The 22,982-nt window shown below is 37.0% G+C and overlaps 4 protein-coding genes across 4 annotated transcripts; 1 reads left to right on the top strand and 3 right to left on the bottom strand.

Annotated features, from left to right (window-relative positions):
• Window positions 1-1,576: 1,576 nt before the first annotated feature.
• LOC306869926 (P2Y purinoceptor 3-like) lies at window positions 1,577-2,815 on the bottom strand (the record flags this gene model as incomplete). The annotated part of the gene is made up of 1 exon (XM_079416881.1): window positions 1,577-2,815. The coding sequence occupies one exon, from the start codon at window positions 2,813-2,815 to the stop codon at window positions 1,577-1,579; it is 1,239 nt and encodes a 412-aa protein (XP_079273007.1).
• Window positions 2,816-4,209: 1,394 nt separating this feature from the next.
• On the bottom strand, window positions 4,210-8,143 carry LOC306871708 (schwannomin-interacting protein 1-like). Its single transcript, XM_079419818.1, has 7 exons — window positions 7,607-8,143; window positions 6,377-6,594; window positions 6,090-6,205; window positions 5,911-5,998; window positions 5,572-5,733; window positions 4,840-4,957; window positions 4,210-4,755 (listed from the first exon to the last, which is right to left on the bottom strand). Exons 2-7 carry the CDS (start codon window positions 6,581-6,583, stop codon window positions 4,655-4,657), a joined length of 792 nt encoding a protein of 263 aa, XP_079275944.1. The 5' UTR covers window positions 6,584-6,594; window positions 7,607-8,143; the 3' UTR covers window positions 4,210-4,654.
• Window positions 8,144-8,461: 318 nt separating this feature from the next.
• On the top strand, window positions 8,462-10,469 carry LOC306852773 (ribonuclease kappa-A-like). Its single transcript, XM_079389842.1, has 3 exons — window positions 8,462-8,717; window positions 9,134-9,216; window positions 9,420-10,469. The coding sequence occupies exons 1-3, from the start codon at window positions 8,640-8,642 to the stop codon at window positions 9,562-9,564; spliced, it is 306 nt and encodes a 101-aa protein (XP_079245968.1). The 5' UTR covers window positions 8,462-8,639; the 3' UTR covers window positions 9,565-10,469.
• On the bottom strand, window positions 9,834-22,706 carry LOC306852692 (polyunsaturated fatty acid 5-lipoxygenase-like). The gene is made up of 15 exons (XM_079389742.1): window positions 22,360-22,706; window positions 17,668-17,811; window positions 17,132-17,336; window positions 16,949-17,030; window positions 16,722-16,844; window positions 14,465-14,571; window positions 13,876-14,048; window positions 13,644-13,787; window positions 13,196-13,399; window positions 12,728-12,814; window positions 12,372-12,541; window positions 12,112-12,233; window positions 11,337-11,437; window positions 10,984-11,154; window positions 9,834-10,812 (listed from the first exon to the last, which is right to left on the bottom strand). Exons 2-15 carry the CDS (start codon window positions 17,809-17,811, stop codon window positions 10,633-10,635), a joined length of 2,013 nt encoding a protein of 670 aa, XP_079245868.1. The 5' UTR covers window positions 22,360-22,706; the 3' UTR covers window positions 9,834-10,632.
• Between the last annotated feature and the right edge of the window lie 276 nt (window positions 22,707-22,982).

Raw genomic sequence — 22,982 nt, 5'->3', positions numbered from 1 at the left:
ACGGCTTAGTTTTACTACATTTTACAAATCTAGCAACAGATTATTACGAGAAGAGTGCACAGAGCCTGATATATAATGTCCAGGACAGGGTCAGGAACCTGTGGCACATAAAGTGACAAAAATGCACCAGATGTTTACCAGGGTCCAATAATAAATACATATTTGGCCCTTTTTTTTAGTACACGTTATCTAACCTTACTCTCTTTATCTCTGTCTAGTTATGAGTCTAGTATGGGTTTAAGGTATTCAAAACAAACAGACATTATGTGTTTTATATGATAAAATCTAGAAAAGTAACATGGCAATAGTAGTAGTAATAATAATAATAACTATTATTATTATTATTTCCATCACTGGTCCAGAGTGTCTGCAGTTATTGAAATAATATCTAAATGATGAATTATGACAACATCTAGGCAAAAAACTATTCGATATTAAAACATCTAGATACTCAATATACATGATCTGTGCATCAATACTGTCATGACTGTATCATATACAGTACATTATCATGTACTGCAAAAGCAAATTTACTGAGATCTTAGAAGAACAGAAATAGTTACATTATTATGCCGACAAGGTATTATAACATGCATTACTACATATAAATGTTTATATTTAGACAGGCTCCTTTGGTTCAGAAAATCTTGCAACAGGACAGCTTATCATTAACCAATGTAATACCAAGTAGTAATAACAGTCTATGAAGCTGAGGTCTTTCGTGGATCACCTGATAACTTATTTTTGAAGGACGAAAGGACAAAGGGTAGGCTGCTTGTGCTGTATACTGAAGTACTCATGTCCAATGTACTTAAAGTAAAAAAAAAAAGACTTTCTGACAACTATGGAAAAAGGTCATTGTAAGTATGATAAATGAATAAATTATACAGACATGTATGTAGAAATGATCAGCATTGTTTAATATGTGTATTGTTATTTTATGTGTATGTCCTCATACTTAGAAATATAATGCAAACTATATGCCTAAACTGACACCTTGAACTTTAAGTTGTTTATTCTAGAACAAATTTAGATTCAGTACTCGCACAAAGACATACCAATCTGGAATATTGCTTAATAATGTAGTGACTTCGAAAGATCACAGCCATAATTAGATTTTCATTTAAACAGGTTCAGAAAATGTTTATTAGAACAGTTTAATTATTCACAACATAACATGACAGTGCTAAGTTCCTGCACAAAATGTGTCCATCCTGAGGTATACCAACAACTGCAAATATAAGACACCTTATAAATTAATTTATTATTCTATATATGTGTGTGTTTTTGCAATTAATATACACTAAATCAATATTCAACTTAATATATATATATATTTTTTACAATAACTAATGAACCATCAAGCAATCAACAAGTAAAGCAATCTTTAAGGGGTCTTGAAAAGACAATACGACAAGATCCTCCATGTTTAATGTGAACACACAAAGTTAAACAAATACAGAGAATATAACAAAAACATCCGTTTGTTTCAAATGAATCCCATATGAAGGCAGGTCCACCAGGTTCACTTGTTGATGTCCTACACTGTCACGTTTACATGCTCAATAGTCATTACTTAAGGCAGACCTCTGTGTGTATTGTTTTTATCTGTTGTTTCATTGTCCTTGTGGTTCCTTATCTCTTCAACTTCATTCTCCTCTTCCTCTTCTTTTCCCAGCATTCTAAGTGGCCATAGCAGACCATGCTGGGCATGTTCAGGTTTTTGACAACAGGGCCCGTTTTTCTCTTTAGTAAGAAAGTAAAGCAATGCATTCAGCCAGGCGTTGAACGAGGCCAGCGGTCGAGTGATTTTGTAACAGATGGAAACCATGCGCATGGTGTGGCACTGCACCTTATTCGTCACTTTCAGCAGTAGGAAGATGGTGCGAGTGACATGGAAGGGGAAGAAGCAAAGGGCAAAGAGGAGAGTGATGGTAATTATGGTCTTGATGGACTTGCGCCGTCTGTTGACATAAGGCGATTGAGCCCCCAAGATGATTGACATGCCCTCTCCCCCAATTCCTGTGACGCTTTCACAGACCGTCCCACTGCTGACTCTTTGAGGAGGAGGTTGAGAGTGCAGCGTCCGAAATATTGTTAACACTACACGCGAGTAGCACCAGGCAATGATGCTGAACGGCACAAAAAAGCCCAAGAAATGAAGTGTGACCCCATAAGGGATGTAATCATGGAACTCTTTATCAATTGCATCATCCCAGCAATTATTAAACATCTCCTCCCTAGAGCCCTTACCTTCACGTGGAAGATTCTGTGTCTTTGCAAAACGGAAAATTGGGCACGTTAGTGCAAAAACGGCAATCCACACCAGAACGCAAGTCCCCTTTACTGCCCGTTTGGTCTCCAAGGTGATGGTCTTCATGGGGTGGCAGATGCCCAGGTAGCGGTGCACTGAGATACAAGTGAGGAAGAAGATGCTGCAGTAGAGGTTGAAGTAAAAGAGGAAACGCACTAGACGGCACATGAAGTCTCCAAACACCCAGTCGTCCCGCATGACATAACTGGCCACCAAAAAGGGCAGGGATAAACCATACATGAAGTCTGTCATGGCCAGGTTCACCATGTAAATCAGGGACGCGTTCCAGTGCCTGGTGTGTCGAAAGGAACGGTAGAGAACCACAAAGTTAAGGGTTATGCTGAAGACAAATGTAAAGGAGTAGCAAATGGGCAGGAAGATGTACTTGTAGGACTCATCAATATTGCAGGAGCCAGTAACTGAAGAGTTGTGTGAGTTGGAAAGCTGGGCGTCTGCCCCTTTATCTGTTTCAAACAAAACAGTAGGCGCACTTGTCGTCATTGTCGGCTAGTTCTTAATCGGATTCTTAGGGAGCGTCCTGGTTTCATCCTCCCATTTCTATGCTTCTGAAACCACGTTTTCTCCAACGAACAAGTTTGTTTGAGTTTCCAGCGATCTCCTACTTGTGGTCTAGTTTAACATCTATGAGAGATACATTGGTGTTAGGATGCACAAAAAAATACCAGCTTGCCAAAACCTTTAAAAGCAGTTGTCATCCCACACAAGCCCTCCCCGCATCCCCCTTTCTCTTTCACAACCCCTGGTACTGTTTGCGCATAGGTATATATGCTGCTGATTCAGACCCTTTTCACTTCATTAACCCATCAAACAGTAACCACACTTCCCCTCTATGTTCTATTCTGTTTTACCCACCCCTCACCCCGTTCCTCACACCACAACTCTCTATCCCATCCCTCTACCTCGAAACAAATATAAATGATATGTAATTGCCAGCTTTAGAAACTTTCAGCCTTTGTTAATCTACGCCTAGACTCCCGCTGGCTCCATTTGCACATTAAACATCCTTTGGGATTCTATGGATGTCATGGCTATCCCCACCTCCCGGTAAAGTTACCACACAGCTGACTGAGCTCGTGGTGAATTGCTTATTGCCTACCACTTCTCAGACATATATGACACTATGTAAATAAATCAGCGAGAACCTGAAGGTCACTAAATGACATTAAGGTAGTCTGCTTTGGCTAAATAAATAACAAGGTCCGTACTTGGGGAATCAGACAACACCATAAACAGTGCAAACAACCCTTCACATTACCCATATATTGCAAAAGTCCAATGCCCTGCATAGCTGTAAACTTATTTAATAGTGAGACTAAAAAGACAAGAATATTTATAGACAAGATACACATTAACAATTTTCTGGGTAAGCAAAATATGAATTTTGAAACTGTAAAACACCATTGACATACACAAGGACAGCAAAACACATCCTATTAAATCTGGTAATGAGCGGTTAAAAATATTTCACTTACCCATTTAGTATAGAGCGATAAAGTCCTTTTTAGAAAAAACTAAGAATCTCAGTATAAATAAAACTTGAGGAATGCCTCTATTTCAACACAGTTACAGCTAATTCGACTATCAAGAAGAGCAAATCGAGGAATATCTGTATGCAGTGACGGCTTTGTCTAGTCATTCAGACCTGAATCTTTCCCTTTCACATCAGATTCTTGAACTATTTTGATCATTCTCTCAATCCGACCCTCCTTGGTCATCTCTTGCTCCATGATCTGTCCCTCCCTCCCTCTTTCTTCTTTCCTCTATTAGTGCTGAGCTGGCCTTTTGACAACACAAACTCTGGCTAGGTAAAATACACACAGACACACACAACAAAAGAACAATATTATAGCATTGCAGCAAAACAGAACACATTTACAATCTTACTCAATTCCCTTTTATTCCACAAAATAATATTTAAGTATTTCACAAACAGCAACACAAACAATCCAGTTATGAGTTGCTTGGCAATGTATGTACTCACACATACTTTGTAGCATTTAATGAGCCATGTCTTAACACGTGACGCTTGGCATAATTGGCTGTGGCACTAAACAAATTAGAGTAATATTGAGCAAAGGAGCTATTGTCTTTTGCCGCTTTGTTGCTTTATCAGTTAGATCTTGCAACTGTTTTAAATCCTCATCGGTGCCTTAAAAACGTAAAAAAAACTGTAATGAAAAAGTCTTTTGAAGTGAAGATGAAGTGCTGTAGCTTTTCACAGTAAAGTCAATTAGTTCAGGCAGCTCACGGACAGTCTTGTAAAGGAAGGGTCCCGTCATTTTGTTCCTTAGTGGAAATATTTTTTTTTTTGACCGTGCATCAGAGTGATGTCATATCTTGTACCTCCAGCAGCATGGCGTCTTGCTCTGTTCTCAGCTGGTCCCTTGTGAGAAGTCGACCCACCAGCTCTGAACTGAGGTCTACGCACATACACAGACTTTGTCAATTATTCACAACAGACATCATCAATTTAACGCAATATGTAAAATCATACTTAGGCTTACCATGAATGTCTTTGCTTAGTGAGGTCCTCAGCGCTTTCAATTCCTTCAAGCTGAAATTCATCAAATCATTTCGTTCATAGTGCTTCCTTTCTCTGATAGCCTCACTGGGAGGTATAGTCTGTGATTGGGGTCAGTGAAGTACAATTATGACTTTGCGTTTATACAAAACCATTCAAACGTTTAGGGATGGTAAGATTTTAAAATGTTTTTATGCTCACCAAGGCTGTGTTTATATGATCATAAACAGTAAAAGCAGTATTATGTTGAAATATTATTTTCTATTTGTACTTATTGTAAAATGTATTTTATTCCTGTGATGGCAAAGCTGAATTTTCAGCAGCCATTAGTGTCACATGATCCTTCAGAATTCTATGCTGATTTGGTGCTCAAAAATTATTATTATTATCAATGTTGAAAACCCTTGTGCCGCTTAATACTGTTGTGGAAACTGTGATTATTTTTAGTTCTGGATTCTTTGCTGAATATAATATTCAAAAGAATAGTATTTATTTGAAAATTATTTTTTGTATAAATGTAAAAGTATTTACTGTCAGTTTTGATCAAATGAAAGCATCCTTGCTGAATAAAAGTATTAATTTCTTTTAAAAAAATCTTACTGACTCCAAATATTTGAATGGTAGTGAACAGAACATGGCATCTACATAACTAATAGAAAATAATTATTTGAATAGGTGTGCTTCTTGAAGTCATGAGTATTTGCTCTTTTCTAACCTGTTTGTGCTCCAATCTCAATTTATGTCTGAGTACACTCAGTGCAGCTCTGACATCATTCTTGAACCCTCTTGATTTGGTTTTCTTAGTCGATGCAGAGCTTGAACCACGTTCTTTCTCTAACCTCTGATTGCTGCCACTCTTACTTAACTGTTTTGCCACCTGAAAAAGTAACAAAGAGCATAAAAAGCCATTAATAATCTTATAAATCTCATCAAAATCAAACATGAATAAAAATCTTAAATATCACATCTGTCTTAAATATCACATTGTTCACATTACAGTATGTCGTATGTTGCTGATAAACAGTGAAAATGTCAATATTGCAATTTATTTGACCTTGTTCTTTGCCTCCATTTCCTCTTCTTCCTCTTCACTTTCACTGTTGTTGATGAAGCAAAGCTGTAGATTCATCTGGCTCTGAAGCCTATAATAATAAAGCGTTATTGCTATAGATTTTATTCAAATTCAGAAGAAGTGAAAAGAAAAGTAGTTGAGATTTATGAAATCTGTGTGACCTTGTTGTCAGAGCAGTCAGACGACTGTTGCAATCATCCTCCATGTCCTCATAGGTTTCTCTGTGGCTGCTCAGCCCTCTGATTTCTGGCCAGTCTACTGTCAGCCTGTCCAAGTCCTGCAGAAAAACATCCCAGTATAAATTCATGGTAGCTGTTATTGTAGATAAATAGTCAAGGAGTACTAGTAAAAAGAACTGTAGCTCTTGCCAATCCAAAACAGGAAGTGTCATTTGTCTTTTAATCTTTTACCATTCAAAGCATATTACTATCTTTACTCTCATTCAGACCTTTTCCCTCTGTCTTCGCTCTTCTTGTTGCTTCTCAAGTTCAGCAATACGGAGACTCAGATCCTCCCAGTGCATGATGGGTAAGCCCAGGTCATCCTCAGGGTATCCTTCTTGCCATAATAAGGCTGCCCCCTCTGCATCCTCCTCTGTCTCATCACTCTCTTTTTCATCTCCTCTCTCCTGCTCTTTTTCTTTTTCTCCATCCATTCTCAAGGTCCCTAACAGTGAGGATCAAGAAGACGATATATTTTAGGGGAAAACAATTAAAAAAATCTAATAAATAAATAAATAACAATTCTATAACACCAAATGTTTTTGGAGATAGTAAGACAGAAGCTGCCTCTCAAAGTTTTTTTTTTTTAATAGAAACTGGCATCATCAGATCAGGACAGACTCCATATTTGGCAAACTCTATTTAAAATGTATTCCTTAAATTAATTAGTATCTATGTTTGTTTATAGTACTCAGTTCTATAAAGTATTTTTTTATTATAGTATGTAATTATAATATATAGTACTTTACAATTACTAGAAAATAATAGTGTCAGAACCTGTTTCACTTACAAGAATATTATTCAGTGAGAGGCTACTAGCATTTATTCGTTTGCTACTAGTAGCCAACCAGTAGTGACTAGTAATTATTCAATTGTTAACAAATTGCACATTCTTCCTATTTTCAATTCGTATTAAATTCTATAGGATGCTGTGGTTCATATATCACTCCAACTACATATTCTGGTACCTATTTTTAGTATTTATTTATTAAATACTTATTCTAGTAACTTTTAACAACTTTTTCAAAATAGTTACCAATATCTTTTAGTTTTAACTGAACAGACACTATCCCTGAATATTAGACACTAGTGTGTATTTCAATTCAAGTAACATTTTACTTAGTAAAACAGCTTGTCTTGCAACATATGTTTTGTTTGTCTTTCAAAGAATATGGACGAAACATTTCAGCATTATTTTCCTAGAAACGTTACAACATCTAGAACATGAAGAGCCATATTACCACAGAAACTGCATTGTCCCAAAATATGAAAAATACTAACTAGTTTGGAAATTAAGTTTAAATCATAAACAGGAAAACATTTCCATATTTTACCTAATTTATACATTCTAATTATTAAAGGCGTAGCCTTATGCTATCACGTTTGGCCACGTATATGGCACTGACACAATGTATCCTAAAACTGCTGTGTTGCTTAGTTTGTAGAGGTATACTTACTTTTTTAGGGGTGGAATGTGTTTGTAAATTCTGCCCTGCTGTCCAACAAGTCAAAAATCATACATTTCCATAATTGTCCTGGACTTTAAATCTTCGTTTTCCTCCTTGCTGTCCCGTTACGTGCCCTCCTCGTCTTCGTTATCCTTTTCACTCTTTTTCATCCATGGAGATTAATTGTATCTCTTTTCTGCTCCTTACACTGCGTTCTTTAGAGGGTAATATCTATAGTTTTTCACCCGTTTAGTCAAAACAACATTTTGTTCCTTAAAAATGTCTAAACTCAGCCAAAAAGTAAAGGAATTTGGGGAGAGAACGTGAAGGGAGGAGAATGAGCGAAGAGTCATAAAAGTAACCACTTCAGGTGTCCAGTTTCATCATTTAGATTAGTGAATACATCCTTAAAATCCCTGTAGATTGTAGTCTAGAACTCCTCTAATAGATAGCTGCACAAAAAGTTTGTTTCTAAGATGAAAACTAAACGGTTTGGGTTTAGGTGTCAAATATCAACCGGTCTGAACATGCCTAATTTATGAAGGCAAAACTGTAACCATCAGTGAACTGCTGGGTTTAGATTGCGTTCACAGAACATTTAGATAAGCCCTCGGTTGAGGACAAAACATCCTTCAAAACTTCATAATTCAAGGAAAATAAACTATAAATGCTTAAAAACGATCAAAAGTGGCTGTTTTTGTACTTCGTCATCTTAAATGGTTTAATAAAGCGCGTGAAAGATGGTTGGAATGGATTTGGAGTGTGTGTGTGTGTCTAAATAAACACTTGAGGAGCTCTGAATGTTAACGAAGTGCATAAAGTTAGTTTCAAACTCTTTATGATGTTGCACTCGAGTCGGCAGTCACTCTACTTCCGCTTCCTCTAAAGTCAGCTGATTTAATCGGGTGACCGATCTTACCGAGGCTAGAAAACTTAAAAGTAACTTTTAAAGTTGAAGTGACAGTCGTATAAAGATTATTTTATTTGAAACGGCTCTCTGGCTTCTCTGAGTAACTGAAAACGGACAAACTTCTACTATAGAATGGCTTCTTTGCTTTGCTGCGGTCCTAAGCTGGCAGCATGTGGACTGGTCCTGAGCATTTGGGGTGTTATTATGCTGGTAAGTTAAATATTCTCTATTGTGTCACTATTCTTTTGTTTCTTATGCATGGAATTTATACATGCTGAAAGGTCATTGAAATACATTAAGCATAACTGTAGTAAATACCCTTCACATATAATGTCAACAACAATGCTGGGTTCTTATTGTCCTGGGAAGCTTAGAAATGTCAGGGAATTATAAAAGTTTGATTTAAAGGCCTAAAGTATTTATTTAGCTTGGAATTGCTCTTTGTGAGGTTTATAATTATAAAAATATTGATACTGAGAATGCTTACCCAGTCACTACAAACTATTCGAAAAAATCATGGGGGGAATCATAAAAGTGTGGGGACCCTGAATATGAAAACTAGCAGACAGTGCCAGTGAAGGGAGAAATACAGCCCTACATGATAATCAAGATCTTATTCCTCTTAGGCAATGCTGGGGATTTTTTTCACCACACATTCAGCTGTGCTCATAGAGGATGTACCTTTCACAGAGAAAGACATGGAGGATGGGTGAGTTCCTTTTGCCATTTACTCATTTAATCACACTGGAAAATAAGTCTGTCTAGCATAGGGAATGTCACATATTCTCATAACTTCATGATAGAAGCTCTGACCATTTTTTTCTCCCCTCAGCCTGTCCAAAAATGTAGTCCAGTAGTCTTGTCGAAGGGGTTTTGGCTTTTTTCTAACACTATTCTTTTCTCTCATTTCAGGCCGATGGCACTGCAAAACATCTATAAATTGTACAATCAAGTTGGATACAATTGCTTCATTGCAGCAGCAATCTACGTTGGCATTGGATTCCTGTCATTTTGTCAAGTTCGCCTGAACAAGCGCAAGGAATATCTGGTGCATTAGTACCACCTAGTTATTGGAGTATAACTCTACCTCTAAATTCCTTTGTTGTCTTTGTATGTAGTAATGCTGCATTTGCCTTAAAATGAAGCCTTAAATGAGTGTAGATATTTAAGATTGAATAAGATTATCTATTTTACTGTGCTTTTCTTTATTGTCTTTGTATCTTGAAGCCTATAAAATGTGTGCGCTTAACCATTATGATTATGTGGTACCTCCCTAATTTGCCTTTTATAGTACTCTTTTGATCAGTAGACCAACCAAACGTAAATAAATGATTTAATTGTGATTTTATTTATGCTTAAACACCTATCATATATGCAGGCTCATTAAGTTAATTTTGAATGGAATTTTACGTGGTCACATTGGCTCTGTTGTCAAAATAAATGACTCATGATTTTGCCTATGCAGTTTGTCACTAGGAATTTACAAGTGTAGACCTTGTCTCTGTCAACATTGTTCTCAAATTTTAGATGAGTAACTGGAAACGCTAAACAAAACCTCTCATGTGTAAGTACTGAAGGTTAAGAATTCAATATGAAATAATGAAACAGACTTGATTTGCTATGGAAAATATCTGTGCAATGCATGTTTTTTCATACAGCTATAGGTAAAGGTGTACTAGTAATGCATGTTTCATTGTCCTCATCTGGAAAAAGAATGGGCTATTTATGCAGTACATATGAAGTACATATTAGGCTGATGACATGTATTAAACTATACAGCAGTGAGTAAAAATCCACAGAAATCAGTTCAGCACCACTCAAACAGTGACTTCTGAAATGTTATGTTTGAACTATTTTCAAAAGAAATACAACACTGTTCACTGAATGTAAAAACAACAACAACTTAATGCATTAATGCTTTAAAAAGTGTTACAAACTAAACAAATTACAAAATTATATCACAGTATTTCTGCTGTCGTTCCTGAGAAAGGCATTGGTCTCAGCTATAGCAAGGAAAGGCACTTTGAGTGTAATCTGAATGTGTGCTAACTTTTAGATTTAGCTGACCTACTCTTCTAAATTCTCACAGATGCATATATACATACATTTAGAATGAGAGTTTTCTTTAAATGGTAATGCTATTTTCCATGCGGCTTGGGCACAGATACAGGTACTGCAGTTCCAGTCCCTCATTCTGAGCTATTATCTGCTCCTCCAGTTCTTTCAGCTCCTTTCTGAATTTATCAATCACCTTCAAAGCATCAGGCTCCGTGAAGTACTGTTCCACATACTGGCCCATTGGGATCTGCAGGAAAGAGAGGAAACAGAGAAGCTAATTCATTTTAATGCTTCATGGAAAGAAATATCTTTTGGATGGATGTAGTCTGATGTTACTTATAAATATGGATTATATTGTACTTATATGAGTGTATATAATATAAAAGCACAGTTGTGACAGCCTGTGCTATTGACCCACCGCATCCGGCTGTGCTCTACCCAAGTGCCATGTGATGGCCATCTGCAAACAGGACTGGCTGATATCAGGGAGTGTGTCCATGATCATGTCCATGGTGACAGCATCCTTGTCTGTTGGTGGAGGGTGCCGCATAGTGCAGGGTGTATTGGGAACCCATGCACACCAATCAAACTACAGTACAGAGAGGGAGATCAACAGTGATCACAATAAAGCTATGTAATGCCTTGTAAACTGATTTTTAGTACTTAGTTAACACACTTCATGTAAACGATTGTATTTCTGGTAACCTGCATTCAGTATAGTGAAAAATCAGCAAGTTTTTTAGATTTGATAAGATGTGATGTGTTAGCTACCTGTCCATTGTTGGTTGCAGCATGTTGTGCTGTGCTGGTAAAAATCACCACGCTTAACAGTGTGATGAGTTCTTCTTTGGTCTTCAGCTCACTGGCTAGGCCTGACATGCAAGAAACATCAATAGTTACTCCTAACAGTCCATTTCAATTGCTATTTATTTAGCTCATGTAGTTATTTTTTTCTCTTTATTCGGTTCCATCACACAAAATCACAAGGCAAACAGCTGATGCAGTTCATTGTGAAAAGACACTATAGACAGTGACCACATGGGGTCACTGTATTATTATGCTTTCTGTTATTTATTACTTCCTTTCCGGTTTTATTTTAACTTAATGGTGTATCTGGCCTGCAGCATGTGTATATATCTCACTGATGTCTTTTGACATTTTTAAAATACAATATTGGTGACCTGTATTTGTGTATTGTATTGGATATTTTATATTACCATCCAATATTTTAGGGTTGGCAAGATTGATTAAATATTTTTTGAAAGAACTCTCCTCTGCCCACCAAAGTAGTCTCTTATGCTACACTTTTTTGATCAAAATTACAGTAATATTGTATTATTTCAAAATAACTGTTTTCTCTTGTAATAGATTTTTAAATGTAATTTATTCATGTGATGGCAAAGCAGAATTTTCAACAGCCATTACTTTAGTCTACAAACTGTAGTGTATATTGTCAAGCCTAAATAAATACACTGCACAGTGTTCTAAATATATCCTTTATCCACTACAGAACATTTGTGAGTCCAGTGATGTATTCATATCTTACCAAAATGAGGCACATCCACAAAGCCCTCCACAGCCACATCATTAATCCACGCCTGAAGTTCTGAGTCCTGTTCAACTTCACCATCACTTTTGTAGTACAGGGAAACTATTCCCGAAACAAAACTAAGAGAAAAAAAGAGCGTTTAAGGAAAGAAATCTGATAGTACAGGAGTTTTCACATGCAAAAATTATGTCTATTGCACATCTACAGTCATAAGAATTAAAAGCATTGAATAAAGAAATCATATTTAAATAAATTACTTTTCAATTACATCCCACAGCATAAGAGAATGGTTCCTGTAGAAATAATCTCTCAGTTTAGTTACACCTCTGTCCAAGAAGTCGAATTTGGGCTGGAGGGAGCGATACGTTAATACTTTATACTCCCTCTGGGCCAGAATCAAGAGTCCATCTCCACCTGTTGAGACCACCTGAAAAATATATTTTTTAAATGTATGATTACTGAGTGAATTAAAATTACACTACAGTTATGTTGTTTGCGATTGGCTGCTTTTAGTGGGTGATAAGATCCAAGACCACTAAAATTCCAGTGCCCAAAATCCAAAGTGCTAAAAATAATCAATTTTTTGTCGGCTTTATTTTTTACAGATGCACACCCTTTTGAAGATGCCATCCTGGGAGAGGAGCTGTGTCCTGCCACGACAGTTAATCTCAAGTGTATACCTCAGGTGTGGAGCCAAGAGCTGCATTGAGAGAAAAAGTGACAGAAAGAAAACACAAAGGCTCTTAACATACAATGCAACTGGATAATTTAACAAAATGACCAGCGATTTCAATGTAACAGTGATTATCTAACTTTAAACATGCAAATGTGAACCCCTCAGTTATCGCAGAGGAGTAGTACATTTTTTTATTTATTATTTATTTTCATATTAGAAAGCTTAAAAGTATAATCATGCAACAGAGGGAATTGTTGTGGGTAGGGATGTTATTTAAAAAAATTAAAAGATGTCTACCAGTATTATATGTCTCATGTTTGACAGAATATTCAATAAAAATACTTTGGAACAAAAAAAAACATGCAAATGTATCTTTAAAAGCACTTCCTGTAGACTTCCTCTAACCTTATATATAGGGTGAACAGCAGGCAGCTGTCGGAGTGTGGACACACAGAACACTTCCACCACCAAGTGTGTGCGTAGCAGATGTGATAACAACTGGAAGACCTGGAACTCAGCGTGACGAACCCACATCTTAGCCAATAACCAGGCCAGAGGTGGATCGCTAGCTATAAATATGGGTGTGTCCTTATCAGGTTTCTGTTCAAGCTGAAAGGAAGGGAGAGGAACAATCAGACATTTCTGATTCTTTACATCAGTGTTTAACAGTTCATTCCTGGATGTGTTCCTGTAATGTTGCTACCATTATCACATTAATAAGTAATCAACAAAATTCATGTTAATATGCTTTTTGTCTTTTTTTCAAACATATTTTCAGCTGATGGAGGCAGGAGTAAGTTTAGGAAAGCTAGATTATTATGATTCTAAGTAAATGTGAGTCAGCAGGTTTTACCTGTACGGCGATAGGAATGAGACCTTTCTCAGGATGCTCATACAGTAAGCAAAGTGGGGCAGCTATGTGCTGTGTCTTGTCTCTGATTACGTTGGCAGGAATCCCATCCATTATCACATGATCAACCAGGAATATATTTCCTTTCTTTAGCAGGAGAGACAAAAAAAAACATTATTAGATCCACTGTTCCAAGAATCCATTGTTTTTAAGAAAATAAACACTAAACTCTCACCTTGAGTTCCTTCTTCAACGTGGTTGTAGGTATCAGAGAAGACTGCACCATGTCTCCAGTGACAGGGAAGTTTGAGGGCAGCTCCTTGCACCTGGTAATCATCCGTGGGTTTGAGCCATTGAGGAACTGGTAACCAAAAAACCAGTCTTCTTTCCAGTGCTTCATGGTGTATTCTAATCAGAATATTTATCACCAGTTCATGTTATTAATTTAATAACATTTAGAAACACATTTGTAAGTAGGTTGATTCAGCAATGATTATTTTAAAACAAGCCAATGAACAAAATCAATCAACAAACAGGTAAAACAGGTTTAAATATTTCACGGTGTCACTGTATCCCTGGATAACATTCTCATTTGCATATTTTTGAGATAAACAACTTCGAGCAAAAATAGCTCCCAACAGACACTCTACCTCGACCTGTTTTTATAACTGCGCACCTAGTCTGTTGAAAAGCACTTTATGTTAATTTTAAATATGTTTTATTGTACAATTTTCTGGGAAGAGAGCTTTCCAAGAATTAAGTGATTGAATGAAGTGCATATTTTGTGGTAACTTATCTAAAAGGACAGATGAAGTGATTGTTACCAGCTATAGGGCTTCTTAGCTTCCAGAAGATCCTTTTGAAGTCGTCCAGGTCATTCCAGGACTTTCCGAACTTGATAGCCATTTTTTTCAGAGAGAGCTCCAAAAGCCTGAGAGGCCAAATGGTGTACAAATGGATTAGTAATTAGATGAATGTAATAGTAAAATATAGCTGCAAGCAGCAATTACGGGGCCAAGCACTCCAGCAGCAAAATGAGGAGCTAAGCATAGCATGGAACATCAGACCAAATGCAACAATAAGTACTAAAAGCAATTTTAGGATGATTTAATTTAAAATGTCTGAAAAATCATAAATACAAACTAGTAATATGATTAAATGGCTTATCGCTTTTGACTAACAGGTGGCGCTGTAATCAAATAATTTTTGTGTGTTCTGTATCAGGTGACAATGGCACACACAAAGTTTGTTGCCATTATGTCAAAGCTTTCATTTTGGCACCATGCCTAAAATTTGTAGTGGCGCTGTACGAAAACGATTTCATCTTTCAACACGAAATCCATAACTTTTTGTCAGCACAGTCTGAAGATGATCTGACTCAATTTTGGTGAAAATCGGACCAACGGTTGAGGAGGAGTTAGAAAAAGTAGGTTTTCAACATAACTTAAAATGGCGGACAGGAAGTTACTATGGCATAATTGATGTGTGTTGTTGGCATGACCCGAGGAATATTTTGAGACCAGTTTCATTATAATAGGCTAATTCAATCAAAAGTTATTAGCATTTTTTGACCAATAGGTGGCGCTGTTACCAAACTGATGTGGTGTGTTCTGTGTGAGGTGACAATGGCACATACAAAATTTGGTTTAAATATGTCAAAGCTTTGCAGAGATACAGCCTCAGGTGCAGTTTGGCATCTTTCCAGCAAATTCGTTGATGCGTTAAACGAAAAACGTTTTGTATACCGACTCGAAATCGGACAAACAGTCTAGGAGGAGTTTGAAAAAGTAGCTTTTCAGCATGTATCAAAATGGCGGACAGGAAGTTCGGCCAATATTGTCATTATTGTAGCAATGTTCTTGACCTGATCCAAGGAATATGTCAACATCAGTCTCATTACAATGGGCTAATGTAAACAAAAGTTATTAGCATTTTTAGAAATTTCATTATAACTTTTGACCACAAGATGGCGCTGCATCCAAACTTTTTGAGTACCATCAAGGCATGGTGTCGAAGATGCATACCGTGTTTCATAATGATACGTCAATGCATTCATAAAATATAGCATTTTACAACAAAATTCAAAATGGCCGATGCCCAAAATGTCTGTCATGGGATTTTTGGCCAAACCATTCAGAAGTTATAAGCAAAAATAGCAATTTTTCATATCTAATGACCACTAGGCGTCACTGCGCTGAAACACTGCAGGTAGCCTCAGGTCATGTTTGTTATAACACCCTCCAAGTTTGGTCTCAATATGCCAAACCTTCGCTAATATATAGCCTCACATCCTTTTTTGCATGCTTTTCGTAGAATTTGTTCGCGTTATTCGAGAATGGTAGGACGAATCAACTTGAATTCCATAACTTTTTGCCAGAATGGTCTGAAGATGATCTGAAGATTGAAAATCAGACAAACCGTTGAGTTTGAAAAAGTAGGTTTTTCGAATTATTTAAAAATAGCGAAGAATCTAAACTGTATGATTTTTTAATTTTAAATGAGCATTTAAGAGCATTAGACAAGGATTCAGAGGAAAACATAATTTTCCTTCTGTGCCTTACGGTTCAAAAGTTATTAGCATAAACATGAGTGAAAGTTTGGACAAGTGGTGGCGCTAGAGAGTTTGAGTTAGAGACTCCAAACTTGCTATGGCTAATGTTGGGACTGTCCTCAATCAGTGTGCCAAATTTCACAACTTTCCCGCAAGCGGTTCTATGGGCTGCCAACGCTATCTCACGGCAATTCGTACGTATTTTACGAGGTGGCTAATTCGTACAAATTCATACGACCTCAATCGTACAATTTAGTACGATTTGTCTAAACCCCAGTGACGGGTAGGTTTAGGGGCGGGGTTAGGTGTAGGTCATTCGTACAAATTCATACGAATTGGCAACGCGTAAAATACGTACGAATTGCCGTGAGATCGGGCTGGGGCTGCCATAGACACAAGAGCGGTAGAAGAAGAAGAAAAAGAATGCCAACGGATACAATACGCTTACCCTGGCTTATGGACCTTAACATATCAAGTCACTCTAATAAAACAATACTTGCACTGCAAAACCTGTAGTGCATTTTACTCACGCATAGTGAAGGGATCCCACAAAGTCACTGCGCTTCTCATTGTCAAAGCGAGCGTCCTGGGGGAGATCGGCCTCTGACTTGGCATCAATGCATTTTGGAATGCCTGGGGCCCATGCAAACCATCTGATAGGTGAGACACCGAGTTCAACAGGCATTTGTGAGAAGTACATTCTTTACAAAGATAGGAATACAGTAATAGGTTCAGTGTATCCAATCGCTTTAAAGACCTGTATGTTTTTTGCCTTTCCTGAAGCTCTGCGTTTCTGTGAGATATCTCCAGTGGTAAGGTGTCATCACTGATCTTTTTGGCTATGAGAGTAAAGGAACCGGAGTTAAGGTTTTAATCATGTGGATTCATCTTGATCTCAGATTGATCTTAGTTAATGCATATGTAGTTCAACATAACTGACCTGTGCCTTCTCTCAGCTCTACTACCACTTTATCTCCCACTAACCAACGGTAACAGGGAAAAGTATAGCTGCATCTTTGTCCAGGCACACTGACTTTCACGTAACGACAGAACCAGTTATCCTCCACCCAGTACTTCTGCTTCTCCAAGCGCACCAGTATCAGGCGACCCAAATCAGCAGTGCTTTTAATTGTGTAATCATCCACCTACAAAATGATAGGAATATATATCACTATTATAGATGTTTTAGTTCATTATGTTTAGTCAGTATTGCATATTTAATTATGCTTATATCACATTTTGTACATTTAGATCAACGTTTTAACATTTTGTACTGGTCAACATTTTAACATTGGTGTGTCTCTACAATTTAGAGATTTACAAATTTTTTTTAACTTTTTTTGAAATGTGTTTTTTTTTCATAATGTTATGATAATTTGTCACATGTAAAAAAAAAAAATATCTCATCTGCACTAGACAGAGAAAAAAGGAAGAACAAGTATATTTAATCATAAGCACACAAGCATGTTTACTCACTGCTCCTCTGCAGAAGTCTAGGCCTGGATTGTCCAGAACGGTTCTCTCCGTCTCTCCTCTCTCTCCAACCAGAGTCATGTATATATAGTTATTGGTTCCTGAATATTCAGAGGTTCCGGTTGCCACTGTCACTTTGTACTCCATCTGCACACATACAAATACAAATGTATGTAGGCCTAACTGTAGTATATTGTGTACTGCCTTAGAGTTTATCCGAGGACAGTGTAAGATGGATTCAACAGATCTTACGCACCTGCGGCGCTTCTGTGAACGCAGAAAACAGAATAAAACTATAGTCTTACATAAAAAGGAATATAAATGCCTATACACTAAATATATTTCACGTATATGCTGAGTTAGGCCTACAGTTCATTGTGATGCATTCCAACGTTCTCGGAAAGGAAAACGAGACGGCAGAAAGTAGTTTTCTTTATTTTGCAAAAGCTTTACAGTTTTATTTTACAGTTTTATTTGTTTTGCAATAGCTTGACAGTTTTGAATGATGTCTAGCATCTGTATAACCAACCAGCGTTGGTATGGCCATCGCGCTAGCGCCTCACGCGCACGAAGACATATTTTTGCAACATTGCAGCCAGTTCATCATCAAAATAAAATACAGTTAAAGAAACATGTAAAAAGTTACAGTGCTCCATTGTCCAATCTGCTGTGTTCAGCGTGACCACCGCCTCACTGTGCGGATATTTTTACATAGATGAAAGTAAAAGCCAATAACTAATATTTTAGTATACGTCGAGAATATGGAAACATTTGGATTCGTGCCGAGTGAGAGAGGTAGGCATCAGTTTCACCTTTAATTATTTTTTGGATTGACATTTTTATAGCCTTTTATAGCAGCCTCAAGTTTAGAGGATTTGTTGCGGAGAGAAACGAATAACTGTTTATAATGTTTGTAAACATTTTAGATTTACCGGCATTTTAGCCTACATAATTTCTGAATAATAGCCTAATAAAATGCGACGTGGCTTGGCCTTTGTTTTTTTGTTTTTCCTCAAAACGCAATTTTATACAAGTAACGTTTTTTTTTTTTTTTACAATTTGCAGCAAACATTTTTAAATATCTTAAAAAATACTTTAATGTCTTTAAAGCATTAATAGATTTTTTTTTCTTTTGTTTAGTAACCTACATTTAGAAATGTAAAAATCGAGAAAAGATTATGCTGTATTGGCTGTGACTAAGCGCAGCAGGGTTTTTTCTTTCTTTTTCTTTTTGTGTAAAGAAAAGACTGTACTTTATTATTATTATTATTATTATTATAGGCAAAGATCATTTTAAAAATAACGCTATTAACCGTTATTTTTTCTACTCGAACCGGTTTCGTAACGGTAATAATAATACAGAGGAACACAGGAACGGAAACGTTAAAATATCGATTCTGCTCTGAGTGAACCATTGACTTTTTTTTCATTTTTTCGTCAAGCCCTGCTTTCAACACATATATGTTTTGCCAAATAAAAAGAACAGCACTTTTAGAGTTCATCCCACTCATTGATGTGAGCATAAGTACTGGGACAGTTGAACATAAGGCAGATATAAAAGATTAAAAGCTATTATTTAGTTGCAGATCCCTTGCCCACAATCACAGCAGTGAGTCTGTGACCCATAGACATCACCAGACTCTTGGTCTCATCCTTTGAAATACTTTTCCCAGCCTTTAATGCAGCGAATACCAATAGTTGTTTGTTTTGGGGAGTTTCTGCCTTGACTCTCCTCTCCAGCTGGTGAAATTCATGTTCAATCAGATTTAAATCTGGAGATTGACTTGGGCAATCTAAGACTTTCCATTTCTTTGCCCTTATAAATTCCTTGACTGAACTTGCAGGGTGTTTTGGGTCATTGTCCTGATGCAATATGAAGCACTTCCCAATGAATTTGGTGGCATTTTCTTGAATATTGTTAGGCAAGATGGTTTTTTTAACCCTTCTAAATTCATTCTGCTACTGTCATCATACATTAAGTCATCAGTAAAGTTGAGAGAGCCTGTTCCAGAGGCAGCCATGCATGCCCATGCCATGACACCACCTCCACCATGCTTTACAGATGAGGCTGTATGCTTGGGATCATTTGCAGTTCCCTTTTTTTCTCCACATTTTTCCTTTCCCATCACTTAGATAAAGGTTCATCTTTGTCTCATCGGTCCATAAACACAGTTCCAAAACTCTTCTGGCTCACCTTTGTGCTTTTTTGCAAACTCTAATCTTGTCTTTCTATTTTTGGTGCTGGTCAGAGGTTTGCATCTTGCTGTGTAGCATCTGTAATTCTGTGTCAAAGTCTCCCGAGGACAGTAGATTGTCAGAGCATCACCCCAGCTTTCTGGAATTTGTTGATGATTTTACAGACATGTCTTTTAGGGTTCATTTTCACAGCTTTTATGATTTGTCTGTCATCACCTACCAGGGCTGGACTGGGACAAAAAAATCGGCCCTGGCATTTTGGCCCAGACCGGCCCACTACATACGATCAAAATACTAGCCATCTTTGCACGCTCTTGAATATGTATACCAGCTCCTATTCCATAAAAGCACTAAAGCCATATAATAATAGGAAAGAGTGAGAGTTGACACATTAAAAACTTCTAAAAAGTGTAATTTATTAATATAATAAAACTATAATCCACACTGATGAATTCAAACGGCTGATTCATTCAGGAACAGAGCATTTGACTGTGTTAATGAGTGAATCACTGAATCATTTATTCAACCGATTCGTCCAAAAACGGATTCATTCAATAAGTACACCAGGGGTTTTCAACCTTTTAGGACATGCGCCCCCCCCCAGTTTGTCTAATTTCACTCGCGCCCCCCCAACACGTCAACTATTTAGGCAGAGAAAACTATAGGCTGCTAAGAGTTTTATGGGCCTATCAGACAAATATGGTATGAGAAGATGTATAGGCCCGGACCAAAAAGTACGTCTGCCCTAAAATGCCCGGTCTGCCAGATGGCCAGTCTGCCCCTGTCACCTACTGTTGTTTTCTCAGCCGATCAGGTCGTTGCTGGTGTCGTTGGTTGTTTCCAAACTCTTGATTTCTCCATGGCCTTTGTTTTTGCTAGAGCTCTAACTGACTTCCTCTTTTCTTTTAGTATCCAAATTGCTTGCTTTTCTCTCAAAGTCAGCTCCCTCAACTTCATCCTAGTTTGTGTGTGTCATCATCAAATGCAAGATTCAGAATACAGAAGCAATGGATATAACTGATACAACACATTCCCTGCTTTTAATATCTGAAGAATTAATGCAACAGGACACAGCTGATCACTTAGAAAGATCTGAGGCAACTGTTCCAATACTTGTGCTCACATCAGATAGGGGGATGAAACTCTAAGAGTGCTGAACTTCTTAGCTGGTAAAACATCTGTGTTGAATCACCCAATAATAAAATGTGACACTCTGTAGTTTTGTCTCATATTCATCTTTTAATCATATTTGTAAATGTTTTGTCTCCACAGCCAACAGAGCAATTTTGTCTTTACTGTTCCAATACTTATGGAGGGCATTGTGTGTATATATATATATATATATATATATATATATATATACACTAGTCAACATTTGAAGTGGATCAAAATCTGGATCAAAATGTTACATAAAATATCTAATAGAGAGCTATATAGTGTTATGTTAGTCAGTTGGTCTGTTGTTAGTTTGATGCCTCAAAGTATTGTGCAACCAGTTTCTTTCTGCACTGGACAATTACAAAAGCAAGCAATGTATTGCGGAAGTGAAAGCAGAAATCAATGATGGCTGGAAGAGCATAAGAATGATCTCCTTTGGGCTATATCACCTGTTTTCACAGAATAATCGATGTGATGAATTTTAAACATGAAACCAAGACACACCTACAATCAAATCAGCATAGGGCCTTGAATAAAATAAAAGCCCTCAATGTATTATCAGGTAGAAAAGATTCAAATCAGTGAGCTTCCCTTGTTGTAACAATTAAAATAAATAATTACGTTGTGTATGTGGTATTTATGGTAGAAAAAAATATGACAGTACAGTATTCATATTAAGGAATAGAAGGAAACATTTTATAATAAGATTTATTTAGTTATTTATGCATTAGGTATCATGAATAAAAATGTTTCCAGCATTTATTAATCTAGGTTAATATTTAGTTCAGTGTTAATTTATGTCTGTTTATACAACTTAAAATTGTAAAACTGTGTTAGTATATGGTAAAGACAGAGTTTCATTAGTTGTTGCTGTTGTAGTAGCTTTCTCACACTTTCTAGTTCAAATTCAATCAAGCATGGTAATCTTTAACCAACAGCCACACAGCCAGAAAAACTAGATCGATATCAGATTGGCTTCCTTCACCAAGATATTTTAGAGCAAGCTCGTTTATCTCTCCATTACGCCTGCTAATAAAACTGCACTCTGTACAGGTGCATAAAATGTTTTGCATATAGAGCGCACAGACACACATACATAGCCTAAAAGCTTAGAAGCATCATCATATTATGGCAGCAAACTTAAGATGCCTCGAAGGACAAGTAGCTTAAAGAAGTGCTTAGACTAATTATTCCAATTGACCGAGGTTCAGAGTTCTTACCAGTGAGGTAACCTGTAGAGAAACACTCATAGATATAACTTAAATCAACAGAGAACATTAGAAACCCCTTGGAGTTGCTTAATTGACAGTAATCAGAAAAATAATTGGGAAAAAATGTTACCTTGTCTCTATAGAATGGTGTGGTGGTGAAAATCTGCTTTTTTTGTTGCTCCTTCTCTGCTGTAGTTTCTCTTGCCTTTTTTTCTGTCCCCCTAACTAGTTTCCTTCTTTCATGTCAGCCTGTTGCAAACCACTTTGTGCATAGTAACTGGCTGTTCACTGAACTTCCGGTTTCACTGACTGAATCATTCAGATATTTGTTTTGAAATGTCCTGTCTCTACTGATCTCCTCCCTCATACCTCCTTTCCATCCCTTCCCCCTCTCCCACCTCTATAGCATTTCTGTCACAGTCCTCTATGGGCTGATATATTAACCTCATTTGTTTATACATTTTTTCTTTGCTATCCACTTCAAGGAAGTGGGTAGTGCTAGCTCACAGAAAAACCACAAGGTTAATAATTTTTGTACTGAACTTGTGAAACCTCACTGAAGCCTATGTGAAACTTTCACATGAACCCTGTGTCTGAGACAGCACAATTGTATCTCAACTAGACTAACAACAACACTTCAGTTAAGAAGTCAAAGTGTTACAGCTTGTCACTGCAAAGAGTTTGTTTGTAAAGAAGGTCATTCTGTGCAGAATTACAAGCAATACGTTACCTTTTTAACAGGGTACTGGCAAA

The sequence above is a fragment of the Barbus barbus genome, assembly GCF_936440315.1.
Source record: "Barbus barbus genome assembly, chromosome: 1".
Taxonomy (NCBI): domain Eukaryota; kingdom Metazoa; phylum Chordata; class Actinopteri; order Cypriniformes; family Cyprinidae; genus Barbus; species Barbus barbus.
Note: the sequence above shows the minus strand (reverse complement) of the source record. Positions and strands in the feature narration are given on the sequence as shown.